Here is a 20811-nt window from a genome sequence, read left to right as displayed (position 1 = left end):
AGGTTAATCAGCCTGAAGGCAGAGGAAAACCTCAGAGTGGTTTGAGTCTTTGCCTGATCTGCTTCTGGACCTGGGCCTTGGAAAAGCAGACTTTGGCGTGCATCTTGGTCCTGTCTAAATGCATCCAGCCCTGACAGAGGGGATCTCAAGCCGTGGGTTGTTGATAGCTCCAAACAGGGTACTCAAGGCCAGTCATAAACAGTGTCTGACATTGGCCTGCCCCAGATACCTTCCAAAAAGACTGAGAGTTCTAGCAGGTCTACCTAATATATAGAAACAAACCCAAATAGGCAACCAAAATGTGGAGACAAAAAAAACAAACCCCAAATGAAAGAACAGGAGAAGCCTCCAGAAAAAGAGCTAAATGAAATGGAGATAAGCAGTCTATCAGATATAGAGTTCAGAATACTGATTGCAAGGATGCTCAATAGCATGAAAAAAGGATATGGAAACTGAAACATGACCAGTCAGAAATGAAGAATGACATAGCCAAAATAAAGAATACACTGGAAGAAATAAACAGCAGATTAGAAGAAGCTGAGGATTAAATCAGCGAATTAGAAGACAGGGTAGAAAAACAATCATTCCAACAGAGATCCAAAAAGAAAAAACAATTAAAAAACAGGAGGACAGTTTAAGGGAGCTGTGCAACAACATGAGCACATCACAGGAATGCCAGAAGAGGTGAAAAGTAAGCAAGGGTTAGAGAACCTCCTTGAAGAACTAATGGCAGAAAACTCCCCTAACCTGGTGAAGGAAAAGGTCACACAAGTTCAGGAGGCACAGAGAGCCCCAAGCAAGAAGAATTCAAAGAGGCCCACGCCCAGACACATCATAATTAAAATGCCAGAAATTCAAGAAAAAGAGAGTATCTTAAAGGCAGCAAGAGAAAAACAATCTGTTACCTACAAAGGCACTCCCATAAGGCTGTTAGCTGGCTTCTCATCAGAAACTCTTCAGGCCAAAAGGGAAAGGCATGAAGTATTGAAGGTAATGCAAAACAAGGGTCTGAATCCAAGACTACTCTATCCAGCAAGGCTATCATTCAAAATAGATGGTGAATTAAAGAGCTTCCCAGATTAAATAAATAAATAAATAAATAGGCTAAAGGAGTTTATCACCACCAAACCAGCATTGCAAGAAATGTTAAAGGGACTGCTGTAATTAGAAGAAGAAATAGAGAGAGAAACATAGGCATAAAGAATTAAAATGGCAATAAATAAGGACCTATCAATAATAACTTTAAGGACTTTAAGGGAGAGATCAACAGCAATACAGTCATAGTCATGGACTTTAACACCCCACTGACTTCACTGGATAGATCTTCCAAAGAGTTAACACAGAAACAGTGACTTTAATTGGCACACTAGATCAGATGGATTTAATTGATATTTACAGAACATTTCACCCCAAAGCTTCAGAATATACATTCCTCTCAAGTGCACATGGGACATTCTCAAAGATAGACCACATGTTAGGACACAAAACAAGTCTCTACAAGATCAAGAAAATTGAAGTCATATCAAGCATCTCAGATCACAGTTGCATGAAATTAGAAATTAACTACAGTATAAACACTCAAAAATATTCAAACACATGGAGACTAAATAGCATGTTATTAAACAATGAATGGGTTACCAATAAGATCAAGAAATAAATAAAAAATTCCTGGAAACAAATGAAAATGAACACACAACAACCCAAAATCTATGGGACACAGTGAAAGCAGTCCTAAGAGGGAAGTTCATAGCACTACAGGCCTACCTCAAAAAGCAAGAAACATTTTTAGTAAACTATCTAACTCTACAACTTAAAGAATTAGAAAGCTCCCCTGTGAAGCCGTCCAGACCAGGGCTTTTGTGTGCTGGGAGTTTTTTTATTGCTGTTTCAATTTCATCCGTTGTTATTCGCCTATTCAGGTTTTCTGATTCTTTCTGATTCAGTTTTATATGATCTCACTCATATGTGGAATCTAATAAACAAAATAGGCTGAGGAACAAAATAGATCCAGAGACATAGAAGCATGGAACAAACTGATGAATCTCAGTGGGAAGGCGGGGGTGGAGGAGTGGGTGGGGAGAGATGAATCAAAGAACTTATATGCATAACCCATGGACACAGACAATAGTGTGGTGAAGGCCTGGAGGGGGCAGATGTGGGTTGGAGGGGATCAATGGGGAGAAAAGGGGAGATATCTGTAATACTTTAAACAATAAAGATAAATTAAAAAAAAAAAAAGATTTAATAATGCATGAAGTACACTTATTTAAAATGTATTGTTTAAAATAAATTATCACTAATCTGGGGGGACAGCCAATACAAAAGTCTTTCTGCTGTATTATTGTAGGTTGAGCACTAGTTAAAATCACCCCTACCTTGCCTCCCTGAAGAAATGTCTAGAATATTTCCAAATATAAGTAGGGTACTGTGAAAGGACTTCTAGATGAGGTACTCCAAGAAAAGTCACAGTGTTTGGAAGTGCATGATTTTATAGGAAGATAGCTGGTGAAAAAGTCTAGGTGTTTTAAACAGTTATTATTGGCCCCATGACCAAGAACTCTAGCTGATCAAAGCTGCTGGGCTTCCTGGGTGGGGTAGTACATGTAATTTGCCTTAGAAAATGCTTTTATAAGTTTCCAGATTTGTCATTGTACCCAGTCCCAGGCATTATTTGCTACCTCCCAAACTCTGCCCATCATTTTTATCCCTTACAAGTCAAGAACCTTTGAAAGTAGATGGAGATATTCTCAAGATCTGAACCATAAGGTGAATTAACCTTATTTTATCAGGACAGGAAGACATGATCTGCATTCTCTTCCCTAAAGACACAACTGCTTTAAGGCAATATTTCTCACCACCCTGGTGGTACACCAGAGGATTTTCAGTGGCATCTGGATGAATATATTTTATTTTCATACAGTTGTATTTATTTTTCTGCATGAATATTTATTGCTTTGGATGTGGCTAAATTTAAGTAAAGAGGTATCTGTAAAGATAAATATTAAGTAAATAATAGTATTGTGGTATGTGGCTAGGACATAAATCATTAAGGAAATTTGTGAAGGAATGAAATTTGAGAAATATTATTTTAGGGTTAATACAATGAGGTGTTCCCACTAAGGTCAACATACATTGAAATGGTTCCTCATCCCTAGGAGCAAGAATAATCTGTTGCTCTTTTAACTTACTTGTGATATGTAGTGATACAACCACTATGTAAGATAAATAAAAACTTGAAGAAGATGCATTAAAATTTTGTCTTTAGCTAAAAATAATAATAATAATAATAATAATAACTTGCAGCCATTTATTGCCTATTTGTATGTTCTCTTTGCCTCTCCTGCTGTTTAGCATTAAATCTTCCACATATTCCATTCAGTCATATTAAATGCAATATTAAAATCTAGGAAGTGAAACTTCCCAAAGACATGTTCTGTGTTGAAATTCTTGTCCTCTGATCCTCACATCCTATCATTTTATTTGATGTGTTACTCAATTGCCTTCTGTCTGTAGACAGCTTCCTCTGTAGACAGCATAAGCACTGATGAGATTTTTCAGTTATACCCCCGTTTTCCTTCTTTATGAAAAGCTTCAGCCATTCTTTCCCCATCTGTACCACCCCACCCCCACCCCCACCCCCACTGCCATTGGGTTGACTTTGGTACAGATGATTGGCTCTTTTCTGCCTCACTAATCCAGCACATTTTTTTCAACTCGGATCACTGCAATATGAAGCACTGTCATTCAGTTATAGGAGAGCACGTGTGTGCAAATTGAGACTATTAGAAAATAATTCTAATGGAATTGACTTCTGACACAGTATACGTTTACTATGACCAAAGCAATTTAGTACTTCAGATTTTCATTCAAGAAAATGAACACCTTTTATCATATCTGATGGGAGATTTCTTCTGGGAAGTATGGAGTATTCTAAGGCTGATTTCTGTAGCATATCACTATTTAACTCCCAACACAGATGAAATTAGATAGGTTGCCATAGGACAAGAGTATCTTTTTTTAACTGAGGAAGTAGGAAAGGGAGGGGCTTAAAATGTCTTCTCTTTGAACACAAGGAATGTGGTCTAATAGCTTTTTCTTAAAGAGAAAATACCTATACAATAGGTAAATCTGGTGAATGAAAACCAGAAACCTCCCCTATTTCTCTCCCCAGCCCCTCAAATATTTTCAGGTACGTAAATCAAAGAGAAACAGATTAAGGTGAACAGCAAGGCATGTTCTGTACTCAAAGCAAGATCAATCTTTATACATAGATCCTTTTTTGGAACTGATGTAGAAAATTCAAAAGTGGAGGTACTTTGGTCTTCAAATAACCTAATCTGCATACCAGATGTATTGAAGGGGGGGAAAAATACACTTTTACACACACACACACACACATATATTTAATGTGAGCATAGAAAAACAGATGCTTTTGCTTCCAAGGGAACTGTGGGCCTCCCTTACATAGTCTTGTGGAGCAATTTAACTTCAAGTTTCTAAATTTATGAAAATGTCTAGATAAGTATTAAACTGAAAAAGAAAGGGCCTCTTACATAGCAAACCAAATGAACATTTTCTGAATTATTTTTAACTCTTCAGTGATACCCAGCCCCCAATTTCATATATAAGTGGATAGGGGAGTCAATAAGGGGAAGTCTTCTCCAGAGGGGTAGACTATGATTCACTGGCTTCTTTAAGGAATACTTTAATGCTCTTTTATGTGCACAACTCAGTGTGTTAGTATGTAAGAGCTTTTTTTTCTTCTGCAAAGGAAACTGTTGTTTAAGTTTCAGTAAATGATGATTGTGGTATTTTTCCCCCTTCAGGTCCTATTTGTGAAGATAAAAATAGATTTCCTTAAAACAATGAATTTATCTACATTTCACACATTTCCTCTTATTACATTTATCATATCTGCCATCATATTAAGCCATCCATCATCTCCAACAAATCTTACAAAGGCACAGTGAACATAGTGCATGGATCGGGGAACTTGGTATTTCCTTCTTCAATTTCACTGTAGACTATTAAACAGCTTTTATACTTGAAGTTCTGAAACTAATTCAGAAAAAGCTATTATAATTACCATAAAAGCAAAGTTGATCATTCTCTTGGTTACCAGAGTCATTAAATAACTGAAGGTACAATCTATGCTTATTCATCTATAATAGATGGAAAATATGAAGATTTAGGACTAACTGAAAAAAAGTTATTTTGTATATCATATAATGCACAACCCACCTATTCCATCCTTACGCCCACAAGTCCTGTGCCAAAAATTCAAAACAGGCCAAGACCAAGAGCAAAACATTACACTTTTTGCAGTGAGGCTTCACTCAGTTCATATCAGTAGGATCAGGCTGCCCCAAGTAAGATTCCAAGATAATTGAAATGTACTCTCTTAAGTATTGAGATTTTGAGCACTTTTGATGGAAAACTTCTCTAAAGCACATGATACATATCCCTGGGTTTTTCCAGCAGAAATTACTGAGCGCAATAAGCCATACCCTGATGACTCAGGCATTCACAACGAACATCCTTGATTATACTGCGCAGTAGTACAATGTTGTACAATGTTTTAAAAATCCTCTCCCTCTCCTTTAAGTCAGTCTGTCACTTCCTCTGCTGCTAATGTACCCCTTTCTAATATTACCCCTCCCTCCATGCACATCGCTTCTAATTTGTAGCTTTTCATTTACTGTGAACTGAAAAAACAAGATTGGTAAGAACTGTATGTTAAATAAGAGTTAAGAAGGCACTGAAAATAAGGATGAGGAAATAATTATGGCCTTCAAGGCAGCAGCTTTGTGACACCTAAAGGTTTCTATCTTAAGACAACTTTCTCATCTCTTCCACTTTAAGCTGTTTTGAAAGGGTGAAGTTGTGAGGGAGCTCCCTTCAAATAATTGAGTTTCTTCTGAATAGACCATCTGGGCATGGACTAAAGCAGATATTCCAATAGCTTCAAGTTTTACTGAACCTAAAAAAAGTCAGTGAATTACCTCTTCCCACAGTTATTTAACATCACATAATTACACAATGCACATCCCAAACACCTTGTTAGATGTTATTCAGTCTAATCTTGACAACACTGCTGAGAAAGGTGAATGATTTGCCCACAGTCATACAGTAAGTACATGACAATGTTAGGTTGTCATTCAGGACACTTCTCACAACACTAAGGTTGTCCATGACTTTCTCTCACTTTTCCCATGTTCAAAGGGACACTAAGCCCTGCACTGGTGAGAAAGACTTACTCCGTTTCCTTTGGGCTTGCTTCTTTATTTTTCTCTAGGGTCTGCCAGACGTCTTTAGGAATCTTGCTCATTTTTCTGGCAGAACTAAAAACCTTCTGATTTTATTATCTTGAGGGCTGTCAGTGAATTAAAAATTCAACAAATGTATGGTCCCAACTTGCCATCAAAAGTTAACAAATGTCACCAGTAAGAATGTTTCTCACAAGCAGACACTGAAGAATACATCCCAGCAGATACATAACAGCTCATTTTGTGTCATGGCAGCATGAAAAATCACCTCCTCAAGACATTCATTAACCTTGCATTTCCTCCATAAATAATCAGTCAGAAATGTGGCTCATATTTTAAATTAATCAAAACCAGTGCTTTCACTCATGTGTGTTCCCTCTCTCTCTCTCTCTCTCTCTCTCCTTGAAATGAGTTGAGGCCTTCTCATGCCAGCATATTTGAATATATGATTCCACTTATGGGCCAGCTTAAACCTCATCTCCTCCAGGAAAAGCCTTCCGTATCCATCCCAGCAGGTCTCAGACACCTTTTCTCCCAGGGCCAAGAGCAGTTACTGGTATTTGACATTTAATACATACTAAGAAGCCATGTAATGTACATCCAGAAATATGGGTTCTAGAGGCAGACAGACCCAGGTTCTAATTCCAGCTTTACCACTTCCTAGCTGTGTGCCTTGGGCAAATCGCATAAACTCTCCTTAGTTGAGATTCCTCATCTGTAAAATGAAACTAATGATATTTAATCTGTTAAATTGTCCTAGGGATTAAATACACATAAAGCACCTAGCACAGTGCCTGGCAAATATTAGGTACTCAATTAAGGGCAGATGTTTTTATTAGTAGTAGTAGTAGTAGTAGTAGTATTAACTTTGTATATAGTTCTGGTTTGGTCTGTATGCAATTTATTGTTTTCACAAATTGTTTTTAAACCCTTTGACAGCAGTGTCCAGAATGGAACTTACCGTGAAGCTTAAGCTTAATGGCCTTTTACTTGCATGGGTCTTTCCAAGGCCTTATTGAAAATATTGTATGTGTAATTTTGTATTATTTTTCTTAAAGGGGTCTTCTAAAGTGGTATTAGCATCAGGTCTGTACAAAACCTGGTTCCACCTCTGGTTGTGTCTTTAACCGCTATATTATCCCCTCCTCATTCCCACTCCCTGTACTCAGCAGAGTATTTTACACATAGTTGGTACTGAATAAAATGACATTTTATAAAATCCTCAATTAACCAGAATTTTTGCTCTCCTCAGCTATCTGTACATAAGTTTATGTCAGGTATTTAGTCAAAACTTCCAAATGCCAATCAATACATTTGGTTGGAAAACATTCAATCTATTTACATATTTTGAGAAAATAAAAATGCACTTGATAAACTGTAAGGCTATTATTAGTACAATGTTATTCATGGAAATTATGATAGCAATGATGACCTAAGACAGGAATTCTCGACCTCAACCTTATTCACATTTTTTTGTTGGATAACTATTTGTTGTGGGAGGCTGTCCTGTGCATTGTAGGATGTTCAGAAGCATCCTTTGTCTCTACCCACTAGATACTAGTCACCCCTCCCAAATGTGACAATCAAAAATGTCTCTAGGCATTGCCAAATGTCCCCTAAGGGAAAAACCCCTTCCCTGCCATCCTAAGGCATCACATTCAGCACCTAAAGATATACAGGTGGTCACAAGTTTTTAGTATTAATACAGGAAAAAAGAAGGTGTTTTCAATAAGCAAAAGCGACCTTGATTAACCTGAAAATCCCATTAACCCCATTCTTTGACTGTACTATTCCCTAAGCATTCCTGATTTAAAAAAAAAAAAAAAAAAAAAAGTACTGTACATTCTATTTTCTAATTCGTATGCGAAGTTCAGCCCATTTGCCATCTCAACAGCTAAGTACAGAAATCCAGTTCATGGGTGGGGGAGTATCAGCTTCATTGCTTTTGTCATCTATTTTAAGTGACAATGATGCTACTGACCTGGAAATTTAGAGAGCTTTTTCTCCCTTGTTGACATTTTTAACTTTGATATTAGCAATTCTTTCTGTACTCTCTGCCTGAAAGTGAAATCTGGTCCAATTAACTGTGATTATATTGTATAAAGACCTAACACTTTGTTCATCATTTAAAAGTAATTTGTTCTAGCCATCCCATTGATTGTGCAATTGAAAATGTCTTTCTTGAATAAACAATATTTCTTATTCTTTCTGCAGGTTGTGATCCTGGGGAAACATTCAAGAGGTTATCACTACATGCTTGCTAACCTGGTAAGAACAAGCAGAGTTTAAGTTTCCCAGGGCAATGTAGTCTCTTTAGTTTGTGTTATCTGTAATCATCCCAAAAGGAAATATATGAAGTACCTAATTTGTTCTCTAGACATTTGGAGAAATGAGTCAGTAAATACGAAAACCTAAATGTAATAGCCTTGTTTTCAATTATGTAGTCTCTATTTTAGCTGTGAAGCTTATATTCTCTCCTCATTTAAAAAATAATAATTTGATATGATTCTTCACTGATTATTCTTAGATTCAATTTGGATTTGAAATGTAAATCATTTTACACAGGCTTAAAATGTAAGACAAGGGATGGGAACACAGGAAACTGACTCTTTCTCCAATTAATCCACTCTTACATGCACATCAGTAATGGATTTATCTTTCCAGAAGTAGACCATTGCCAAATCTTTTCAAACCAGATGCTAGAAATAGGTTTAAACATGGAATATTAAGTGTATAGCCACCTTTCTACCTATAATAAAACATGACTTGAATCTTTACCTTCAAACTTCCCATGCCTTTAAAATTTGTGACACTCTAGAAGCTAGTATTTCATTTAGGTTCGTTTATAACTCTTTTTTCTCTAAAAGAACAATTGGTTTAGGAACTAACAAAATGGCTTCTAAATCACTAATATCTGTTTGACAGAGGTTCTGTATAATACCATCTCCGTGGAACAAAAGAAGAACATTAAATTATCACTATGATACTAGGAATCTATTAAATTATTACATAACCCCAATTTTGTTTCATTAGCACAATAAAATCATAATCATTACAGAACTCTTAAACCAAAAGAATGACAACAAAGGTGAAAGATTATAGCAATTATATTTTTAGATTTCTTAAATCAAAGAAAAATATTATTTTAATTATGAATATTTTTTAAATGATAAAGGAAATGTTACTTAAATCTTTTTTCTTAGGAAGTGTATACACTCAAACACTTTATAAAATGAAGATTAGAACTACTGCTTTGAAAGGTAGTGTGCATCTTCTCCAATAAATTGCTCAGAGTTGACCATTTCAGTCCGTTTTGGGGATAAATGAATTGACTCTTTTAGGAGGAGAAATCTTGATTCTTAATTTACATCTGAATACATTCAATTTGCTTTTTTAGGCAACCAATAAGTAAAGGATGTTTGTTGACTCACTGGAGATTAAACCAGGGCTCGGCAGGAAACATGGAGGTCACCCAAGGCACCCAAGGCAGTTATTGATAGGTTTTTACCATTTCTTCCTCACCAATAAGTATTTTGCTTTTCTTTCTTTCTTCCTTCCTCCTTCTGTCTACCTTTTCCTTCTCCTCTGCCTTTTAAGTCCTAGGGCTTACTTATCACTGGCAGTAAATGATATGACTTTAGGTAGTACACACACAAACATTTTTATTATAATGGTATTGTATTTATTTAATATATATTAAAAATATATAAAACTAGCACATCAAAATCCAAATTTGGATTTTATTTGGATATTATTACTTCATACAGGGCTAAAGTAGAGATTTAATAACAAGTGAAACAATTTTTAATGTGTCAAATATGTCACATAAATAATAGTATGGGGGATAAATAGATAACAAAACCTGTTGTGTTGCTGTTTGTATACATGACTGTGGTGGTACTTAGACCACTGAACTTTGGGAAAGCATTGAATTGGGGATCAGAAAGTTCGGGTTGTTATACTAACTTTGCTATTAGCTAGCTATGGTACCTTGGGTAAGTCATTTCACCTTTGTGGACCTCAGATTCCTTACTGTAGAACTCAGATGTATTGGTTGAGTCCTTTGGAAACAGATGCTAAGATATAATTAGAAGTGCAAAACATTTATTGAGAGTAATACCTGTGAAAAATAAAAGGAAGAGAAATACAAGTAGGCAGGGAGAGCTTCAGACCACATTACAGGTCTGATATTAGTGAAGGAGGGGGAAAGGAAGGAAGTTTGATAAGAAGAGCCTCAGACTGTGGTAAAGCTCTGAGAAAGTCTTGGCGAGCACAGCTGGGAGCTCCTGTGCAAAGACTGAACATAGAGGAACCCCATGCTACCTCCGAAATGGCAAGCCATTTTACCCACACACACACTTTGTTCAGCCATTGGCTGGCAGCTGCCCAGGAAGCACAAACCTCCCACTTGAAAGCTGAGGCAGAGCCTGACGGCACCTGAAGCTGGAGGCTGTGATCTAACTCAACTCTTCAAGGCACGTTCTGTCTTAAAGGGAGATCTGAGTCATGCACATCAACGGCTGTTTCAGTTGGCTTAAGATGACCAGATGATCTATAAAGACTTTTCCCATTCTATACTTCTGACTAGGCCTCCCTAATTCTACTGACAATCCTTCAGGTGAATTCTGGTATCAACTTTGAGACCCAGATGTGACAGAAATGTAACCCTGTGTGGTGAGAGAACTACAAGAGAGAATCACTAGGACAAGGTTGGGGAAAAGAATGATAAACTGAATGTTGAACACAGAACTGAGAATTATGAAACCTTGGGAGGATGTCTACTACAAGAATAAGCAAAGTTTGTTCCTTGAAAAAGGATGTAATGTATAGTATCATGTCAGCCTGGATAATTAAAACATGAACTCATCACCATGCTTTGAGTTGCCATCCTTTCTCTTCCTCTAGTGCCCTTCTGTTCATTTGAACACAGCCTTGTGTTTCCACAAGTCCTGTATTCTATATCACATTGCATATGGGCACTAGAGATAAGAATGTTTGCTAATCTCTGATGAGACAGATTATCCCTTCCATGGTTTTCAGACTTTTAAAGCAAATTAAAAATACTCCAAATCTCTCCACCAAAGACACATGTACACATACACACAGCAAACCAAAACTATTTAGATGGTCAAATAAGGGTAAGTGGAACTAAGAAGATGTTTCCTTTCAAGAGAGCCATCTGGCCATTCAAGATGAGCCAGCTGGATGAAAGCAAAGGACATATATACAGGGGGACAAATTCTAATCTGAGTCTTCATGTAACAACAGCACAGAACCACTGCCTGCTTCTACAAATGCAAAGTCAAAAACAGTCACACTGCTTACCTAAGCTTTCTGGAATCCCCTGCAGCATTGCCTCAAGTGTCCCCTTTGATAATGAGCTCCATGGATCTGGCAAAGACTTCTATGTGCTTTTACATGGACCTTCCCTGGTAGCAATCCTAAAGTGAGAAGACTTGGATAGTTCATGAATGCTTCAAAAAAGGGTTTCACATGCCAGGGTGTGCATTTCATAGTGGATAACAGCTGCCGAAAGTTTTAAATTGTTGAAATCCTTGGAAGAAACACAAGATTGCATCAGGAGCACAGGCCAGAGATGTTACCTGGTCAGGCCAGAAGTGGACATCCCAATAGAGCAAGTAAGTCTCTTACAAATTCTGTATCAGTTGGTGATATCACTTCTTCTTACGGGTGGTTCCATAATTAATTGTTGTTTTCTCTTCCAGGACTCCCTCTAAGGTGGTAATGTTTCTCTACTCAAAATACCAGAGGTAACCAACATTTATAGATTTGTCACTCAAGCAACCTCTTTCTTTCATGGTAAGGTCTTGGATCAGGATCCTTGACACTGCATTGCCATGCATGCTATGTATTGTGATTTAATTATTTCATATATATCAATAATAGTGCACAGAACCCTATATCAACCGTAGGCATAATGAAAAAGGCACTAGCCTAGGAGCTAAGAACCAGGTTTCAACCCCAAGAATTCATCTAACTAGCCTTGTAATAAATCAGACCTCTCTGAAGCTGTTTCTTAATCTGTAAAATGGAGAGTTAGAGCAGATCACTATTTCCCAAAGCCTGCTATTTGTATATGAGATGATTTTAGGTAGTACATAGCAAAACTTCCTAAACTAATTGGTTTTGAATTTATATTAAGTGTGTATTAGAAAAAGATACTATCCCATCAATTCTGTGATTTTACAGATCCCATTTCTAAGAATGAGGCTAAAGTAGGCATCCAGGTTCAAAAACTTAGTCAATGTAGTCCTGGCTGGTGTGGTTCAACATTTAGAACGCTGGCCTATGCACAGAAGAATAGCGGGTTCAATTCCTGGTCAAGGGCACGTACCTGGGTTGCAGGTTCATGCAGGAAGCAACCAATCGATGTGGCTCTCTCACACTGATGTTTCTCTTTCTCTTTCTCTTCTCTCTCTCTCTCTCTCTCTCTCTCTCTCTCTCTCTCTCTCTCTCATACACACACACACACACACACACACACACACCCTCTCCCCTGTCTCTTATCCCTCTTATTTCTCTTGCTGTCTTTTTTCTCTTTCCCACCCCATCTGCCTCATTCATATTAGTTTGCCAGGAAATAATGATGGGGGGAGTACTAGATTACATCTAATTTTTCCAAATTTTTACTAAAACAGAAACATTTTTTTCATAAAATAGAACCCAAAAGAGGCATCCAGGAGTAATGTAAGCCTGAAGAAGTGAACTCTGAAATCTTGAGAAGTACTTGAAACAGAGAAAAGCCCACTTTGTTTAGAGAGAAAACAAGTTTGAATAAGATTGAGTCATGTTTTGCTTGCCAATAATGATTGTTCCCTTCTGCTCCCTTCCTTGTCCCGGTCTTCTTGTTCTGTTTCCTACTCTTTCCCTCCCTTTGTTTTTCCATATTTAGTGTTCTAAATAAAAATTCAAATGCTCAAATCCACATGTTGTAACCACTGACACTTCAGCAGATGGCATGTAAACACAGAGCTCATTGGGCTGGAGCCTGACCTCACAGGCAAAGGAGGTGGGCTTGAAGGGAAAAACTCCCACCAGTCCAAAATGCCAGGAGGCCAGCCACCTCCCCTGGATACACAACCTTTCTGGTAACAGGAGTCACTTTCTTCTCAAATGGAAATAGGATACCGTAGAACACAAAAGGAATGAGGAGTGGGGACTGGCCTGGGGTCCGACTTTCTACCATGCATTGAGAAAACCACAGGCGATTGTCAGCTTAAAGTACTCGACTTTGAGACTCATTCTCCCTGTCGAAAAATGCCTCTCTTAAAGTCATCTCTCTCTCTCTCTCTCTCTCTCTCTCTCTCTCTCTCCCTCCCTCCCTTACCCTGAAATCAATAAGGAAAGATCACTTCCTACCCAATATTCTAACAAGATGAGTTGAAAGAATTCTGCTTCCCCCAGACCCCCCAAACATATTTTCTAAAACAGTGCTTCTCAAACTATCTGTGAAGAAAAGCCAAGTTTTTCCCCAGATCTTCACAGACCAAGAAAAGTGTAACAAAAATAAATTACTAAAAAATAAAATAAGTAAAACAAGATATACAAAATATAAGCCCATTTTTTAGTATTAGATTCAACAGCCATAATATTACCCTGTCAAATTGCTATAAAGGCTTATAAGCTCAGTTTCTTTCCTTATATCATCTCAGACTGGAAACAAACAGCAGACCAGCACCATTCCACACACACTTTGGGCAATACTGCTCTAAAGGTCTTCATAGTAAGTTATATTTTCTCTATACCATTTGTATGCCCAATATCTTGTCCACTCTACTGCAAGAAAGACAGAAGATGTCCTTAAGAACCTTATAATCATATTGGACAGAACTTGCACAGCTTATGATAATTAGCATGGAAATAGAACAGGTGCTGTGACGGAATGAAGAGATGGCAGAGTGTGGGCAGAGTACTCTGCATAGCTTGGCTAGAGAAGGCCTTTCAGAAAAGGTGACTTTGAAACAATGATCTGAATGTCAAGAAAGATCCAGTTAGATGAAGTAACAGGGAAAGTTCATGCAATGCATAGGAAACAGTATGTGCCAAGGTCCTGAGGCAAAAGAAGAGCTTGATACCTTCTCTGAACTTTCAGAAGGCACTTTTGACTAGAGTAGAGTGAGTGACAAGATCCAGATTGTGTAAGGCTGCAGTAAGCCTGCTTAAGGGGTTTTAGCTTTGTTCAACAGCAACAGAAAGCTATTAAAGAATTTCAAGAAGAGCAGGAGCATGGTTTGATTTTTGCTTTAAATCAGTGTCAAATAGATGGATCTTATGGTATTTAAATTAAACCTCAGTATAGTTGTTAATTAAAAAAAAAGAAATTAGTGGCTATTTTTCCCACCAATAGCACTATGTCAACTTGTAATTATTTGTACAAATAACTCTCAAGGACTAAAGTGCCATGAGTTCAGGGACCAAGTTTGATATGGCTCACCATTATACCAACAGATAGCACTTCAGAGGTTTGAAAGTATATTTGTTGATTGGATTAGAGAATAAAGCAGTGAGTGAATAATACAAGCAACTTGTAATCAAGTACTAATTTATATGGTGCAATCTTCAACCCTACATATTATCCCTTCTCAGGAGGATGAACCTGCTTCTAGAAAAAGATTTGTGTCTCTCATTAGCAACTTGATAACTTGAGTCACCACAATTACCATGTATTTCCCTATCAAAGCATGGCCCAAATGAACCATTCAAATGGCACTAAAGGCAAAGCCAGGCTTCATTCAAATAGTAAGATAGTTACTTGTCCTTGGCAGCCATCCAGCCCTCATTCTACCACTTTTATCTTTCATATAGGCAAACCACCTTTCCCATTTCTTACCCATAATCTACCATCAACTCAATGAAAGTCACTCAACGTATCTTGTGTGTTTTCCTCACTGTATACAAAATGTACCCTAATAATAGTATTATATGAAGGAAATCTCCACATAATATCTTTAAAATAAATACTGTAAAAGTAAGCCTTGAATATGCTTATTTCCAACTCTCAATTATTCACACTTCCAGAAGGAAACTGATTTGCAGTATGTATAAATCAAAGGTGATATGATAATGCTAAAGTCATCTGAATCTTTGGAAGACTGGGTTGTGTGGCTGTTCTCAAATCAGGGACAATCTGTAAACACCGGGTGCCAGTTGTGCAACCAATGTCTGTGTAAAAGGTGGGCGTGGAGAGCTAATCAAAGGTAGCTTACAAGGTCCTGTGTGAACGGCTTAAGCACAAAGGTCATGGTTGGTTTCATACAGTTGCATTCAGATGTGGGCAATAGTACACTGGATCAAACAAACAGATGTGATGTGGTTGCAAAGTGATACAACTGATGAGTTATAGCAGAACTTACAAATCCAAATGAGTAGTTTCCCTCTCAAAGGAATAAATTCTGGAGATTATATCCATATGTCCAACAAATATTACTACTGTTGCACAGAGGCAAATAGTCAAGTGCACTTAGAACATAGAAAGTGAGAAAGTAGTTTCTTTTTTTTTACTTTATCTTTATTGTTGAAAATTTTCCCCATTGACCCCTTCCACCGCATATGCACGCACACCCCCAGGCCTTCACCACACTATTGTCTTTGTCCATGGGTCATGCACATATGCATATAAATTATTTGGTTAATCTCTCCCCACCCACCGACCCCTTCCTTCCCTCTGAGATTTGTCAGTCCGTTCCATACTTCTATGCCTCTGGGTCTATCTCTTATCCTTTGAGACAGCATGGAGGAACCTGGAATGTATCATGCTAAGCAAAATAAACCAGTCAGAGAAAGACAAATATCACATGATCTCACTCATATGTGGAATCTAATGAACAAATTAAAATAATGAACAAAATAGAGAAAGTAGAGTTTCAAATTACCCTATGTGTGAGCAGTAGGATTGTCTGCAATATTTGTCTTCTCTTATCTTTTTTTCTACTTTTTTAAAAATTTATCTTTATTGTTGAAAGTATTACAGATGTCTCCCTTTTTCCCCTCTTGACCCCCTCCACCCAGCTCCTGCCCCTTCCCCCCCACCAGGCCTTCAGCACACTATTGTCTGTGTTCATGGTGATGCATATATGCATGTAAATTCTTTGTCTCTCATCTCTTTTAATCTCTCCCTCTACACACAGTTTACAGAGCCAAGCAAAGGAAAAGATACCACTGTGGCAGTTAGCTTAAAAAACAATTGCAACCAAAGAGAGTTGGTGAAATGTAAGGAGCACTAGAATTTGATAAGTCTAGTCTAAGCATACAAAAATCATAGAGTATCTGATCATCACTTCTAGTTATTAAAATCACTATAAAAAATAAAATGGGCTCAACAGAAATTTCACTTAGTACAGTAGGGGATTTGGAATCTTGGAGTCATTTAGGAATGGTATTGTGGCATATACACATACTTATTACACAGAAGGCATGGGAAGGCATGCTATAATAAAGAAGGACAAAAGCTCTTAAGAGTCAACAATATGCAAGAGCCTGTGTAATAATTGGGGCACAGAAGCACACATTGGCCCTCTTACTACCTGATAGAGATTACAGTAATAAACTTGATATTGATGTTTTTCATCATTATTTTACTAAATGAATTATTCTGGAAGAATGAAATTTCAATAGAGATAGCCAGAGCTGTAAGTGATGAATGAAGTAGGAGCCCTTTCTAGACAAAGGAGCCACGCCAAGGTTAAACAGGGCATGATGTGATTAGTGCATGAGGTCTATAGAAAGAAATGGTGTGGATGAGGCCAGGGGAGCAGAACATAACATAAAATGGAAATCTTGAAGGCCAGCTCAAGATTTCCAGCTGTTAATATGACTGTAGAAAAAGTAGAAAGTCTTTGCAATAATTTTAGGAAAGGAGTATTGTGCACTAATTGGTGTTTTAGGAAGGTAAATTTACTGTGTGAAGAATAAACTGGAGAAGTAAAGAGCTGGAAGGAGTACCAACTAGGAAGCTAGGAAAATAATCAAACCCACTTGTGCTTCAAAGTCACCTGATGAGTGTATAAAAATACAGGTACTTGGACCTCACCCAGTGACTCAGCAGGCCTAAAGTGCCATTAATTTAAAGAACAGATACATGAAGAAGAAGGGATTTTTGAGGGAATATAATATGAGCAAGAATAATGATTTAAAATACAAGGATCAGAGGAGGAGAGCCAGGCCTCTGCCCCTAATACAACCCTGCCTACCATTTGTCCTTTTCCCAAAAAATTGCTCTTACCATCATTTACCTATTCGTCAGCTCTGATGAATTAGTGTTTTTACTGAGGTTTTAGGAAGAGTCAGGCTTCAACTTTCAAAATGTCATGCACTATGCTTGTCCACAGCTACAACAGAATATAGCAATATGTGAAAGAAAACAAAACATGTTTTAAAGCAATAGAACAGAGGTGGAAAGGAGACTAAGAGGCAGACAACTTCTGTTCCACTGCCAACAACTCTGTCTTAACTCCCTTCTCCTGTTGTTCTTCACCCTTTTATTTTATTTGTCTGCCTATTTTATGTGTTTGGTGGTTGTTCCTTTTACATTAGTTTTTTACAGAGGATTTAGAGCTACTTAGCATTTACATCCAAATTTGAGTTTGGTGTGTTGTCAATTCAAAAAGGGAAATCTAGCAATTTTAATTTTTTTACAATATTGGGAGCTGTCAGTGGCCACTTGAACTGTGGAATTTAGCAATATTTGATACAAAACTAAAATTATTTTTCAAGGTATCAGAAACAGAAGGATGATCAAGAGTTAACCAACTCCTGCCTGTTAGCAGGAACAGCTTTTCCTATATCCCCCTTTCTACTGTTTCCCTCTTTTCTCTCTTCCCCTTCTACTTCCTTAATGTTTCTTGGTCAGCTTTGCTGCATTAGTGTTTTTTCAGAGGGTTTAGGGGATAATACAGCCTTGATTATCTCAACCTTGAGGCCTGTGGTTTGCTGCATCTAAATGCTGGGCACCAGGGCAACATTCAAGCCAAAAATCTGATTAGATTACAAACAAGCAAAATGTTCACAAATGGGTCTTCCTCTGACATACGTGTTACCTCCTTTCTTTCTCTGCTACGCTTCTGCTCTCTCCATTTTGTCCATGAGGCTGTGTTAGTGCTTTCTGCCCATATGGACAGATAAGCCCTCAGGGCAGTCAGTAGGAGCTGGTGTTGTGTAGGTCTTGCTTGCCAGGAGAACAGTCTGAGGTGATCTTCTCCTGGCTTGATTTGTGCTGCTATGGCCACATTTCAACCTCCAAGAACAGCCAGGTCAATTCTAATCTGTGTGCCAGAACTCATTTCCAGCTATATTTGTCATAAAATATGGGTTGACTGAAAAACTTCTAGATACTCAGTAGAGTGGTTGATGTGTGGTAGAGATGAGTGCAGAGCATGCCTGTGAAGATATTTCCAAATTACAATATATTTGTTAGAGAGGAAGACACCCAAGTAGGAATATGTGGGGTCTATGTGGTAGAGTGAAGCTTCCTGGGAGTAAGTAGAGGTGATTGGTAAGGTAAATTTGAGTTGGACTCTTCCTTTTAGTAACCCTACCAAGAAAAGGGCAGTAAGGGAAAATCTTTCTGGAAAGACAGAGTGCTGGCTCTTAACACCTAAAGGCAGATGTGAGATTTCTGGGACATTTTCTCCCTGCCTCCCTTTTGTTAATTCTCCATTGTCATTTTAACATGCTCTATTAGGTAAATAGGAGTGTGATGCTTATCAAAGTGTGAGGGGCACAAGAGATAGTGCATCCTAGTACATGCTGTGGTATTGACCTTGGAGACCAGGATGGTGGCAGAAGCATTCTTAACCCCTTTCTTTCAAGGAAAGGAGCTCAACTTTTCTAGCCCAAGCTCTTAAGACATGGGAAAGTACCAGAGATCCCTCTCTTTACCCCCAACAGAAGGAGGATGGGAAGTTGGTCAGTGTTCTTATGTAATACTTGTTAATTGACAAATATGATTTGGTACAGTAAATGAATTAAAGCCATTTGTTAAAGTTTTGTCCTTGACTCTTTATTTGTATATATGTTTAGAGAATGGGAGTGGGGAGTTGGGTTATAGGCTTAAGCCCCCACAGGATCCTCTGGTAGGTTTTATATGCAAGCAAGCTTCTCTACTGATTACAGTGCAGGGGAAGAAAATGGGAGAAAACACTGAGTCTTAGTTTCTTTCATGAAGGAAGCCTTTGGAAGAAAACTCATCCTAATAAGTTAGTGTTAATTTTAAAAAAGACCCAGCGGTCTCACTTCTAGTAATATATCCTAAGAATCCTGAAACACTAATTAGAAAGAATACATGCACCCCTATGTTCACAGCAGCACAATTTGCAATAGCTAAGATCTGGAAACAGCTCAAGTGCCCATCAGTAGATGAGTGGATAAAAAAGCTGTGGGACATTTACACCATGGAATACTACACAGATATAAAGACGAAGGATCTCGTACCCTTTGGGACAGTATGGATGAACCTGGAGAGTATTATGCTAAGCAGAATAAGCCAGGCAGAGAAAGACAAACATCACATGATCTCACTTATATGTGGAATCTAAAGAACTTAATAAACTGATGAACAGAATAGATTCAGTGACATGGAAGCATGGATCAGACTGACAAATCTCAGAGGAAAGGAGGGAGGGTTGGGGGAGGAGATTAACCAAAGAATTTATATGCATATATGCTTAACCCAAGGACACACAGAACAGTGGTGTGGTGAGGGACTGGGGGGGGGGGGAGGAAGGGGTCAATGGGGAGAAAAAGGGATGTCGGTAATATTTTGAACAATAAAAAAAAAAAGTTACCTGGCTGGGCATGGCTCAGCAGTTGAGCATCAACCTAGGATCCAGGAGGTCATGGTTCGATTCCCAGTCGCAGCACATACCTGGGTTGCAGCCTCAATCCCCAATCAGGGGTGTGCAGGAGGCAGCCGATCAAGGACAACTCTCTCATCACTGATGTTTCTATCTCTCTTTCTCCCTCTCTCTTCCTCTGTCTGAAATCAATAAAGATATATTTTAAATAAATAAATAATAAAAACACAAATCTCTGGGCCCCATCCCCAGAGTCAGGTTATTTTTTTAAAATAAATTATGAATAAATAAATAAAAATTAATATGGGGAGTTTTATAAAAAATAAAAATAGCCCGGCCAGGCATGGCTCAGAGGTTGAGCATCGACCTAGGATCCAAGCGATCGGGGTTCGATTCCTGGTCAGGGCACATGCCCAGGTTGTGGGCTTGATGAATGACTCTCTCATCATTGATGTTTCTATCTCTCTCTCTCTCTCCCTCTCCTTTCCTCTGTCTGAAATCAATAAAGATATTTTTTTAATAAAAATTTTTAAAAAATAAAAATACTTTGTAATTATGTGAAAGGAGGCATAACTCTCAGTGATGCAAAATATTTGGCTCTTTGTCCAGTCTCCATTGACTCATATCCCACTTGTAAAAGGAAGAAGGGGGCTGTGAGTAATAACTGAAAAAGCTGTTTCACTAAAATGGTTTCTAAGACTACCTTGTTTCTTATGTTAAAGAAATTTAAAATT

At 37.9% G+C, this 20811-nt stretch overlaps 1 protein-coding gene across 1 annotated transcript in view; it reads left to right on the top strand.

The window, feature by feature from the left end:
* The window catches only part of GRIA3 (glutamate ionotropic receptor AMPA type subunit 3), a 252568-nt gene that overhangs the window by 152031 nt on the left and 79726 nt on the right, over window positions 1–20811 (top strand). Inside the window, exon 5 of the mRNA XM_087813532.1 lies at window positions 8481–8534. Coding sequence (XP_087669658.1) covers window positions 8481–8534 — 54 coding nt within the window. The remainder of the gene's footprint in view (window positions 1–8480; window positions 8535–20811) is intronic.

Source organism: Miniopterus natalensis, chromosome X, assembly GCF_054644295.1.
Source record: "Miniopterus natalensis isolate mMinNat1 chromosome X, mMinNat1.hap1, whole genome shotgun sequence".
NCBI lineage: Eukaryota > Metazoa > Chordata > Mammalia > Chiroptera > Miniopteridae > Miniopterus > Miniopterus natalensis.
This window is presented reverse-complemented; position numbering and strand designations above follow the sequence as displayed.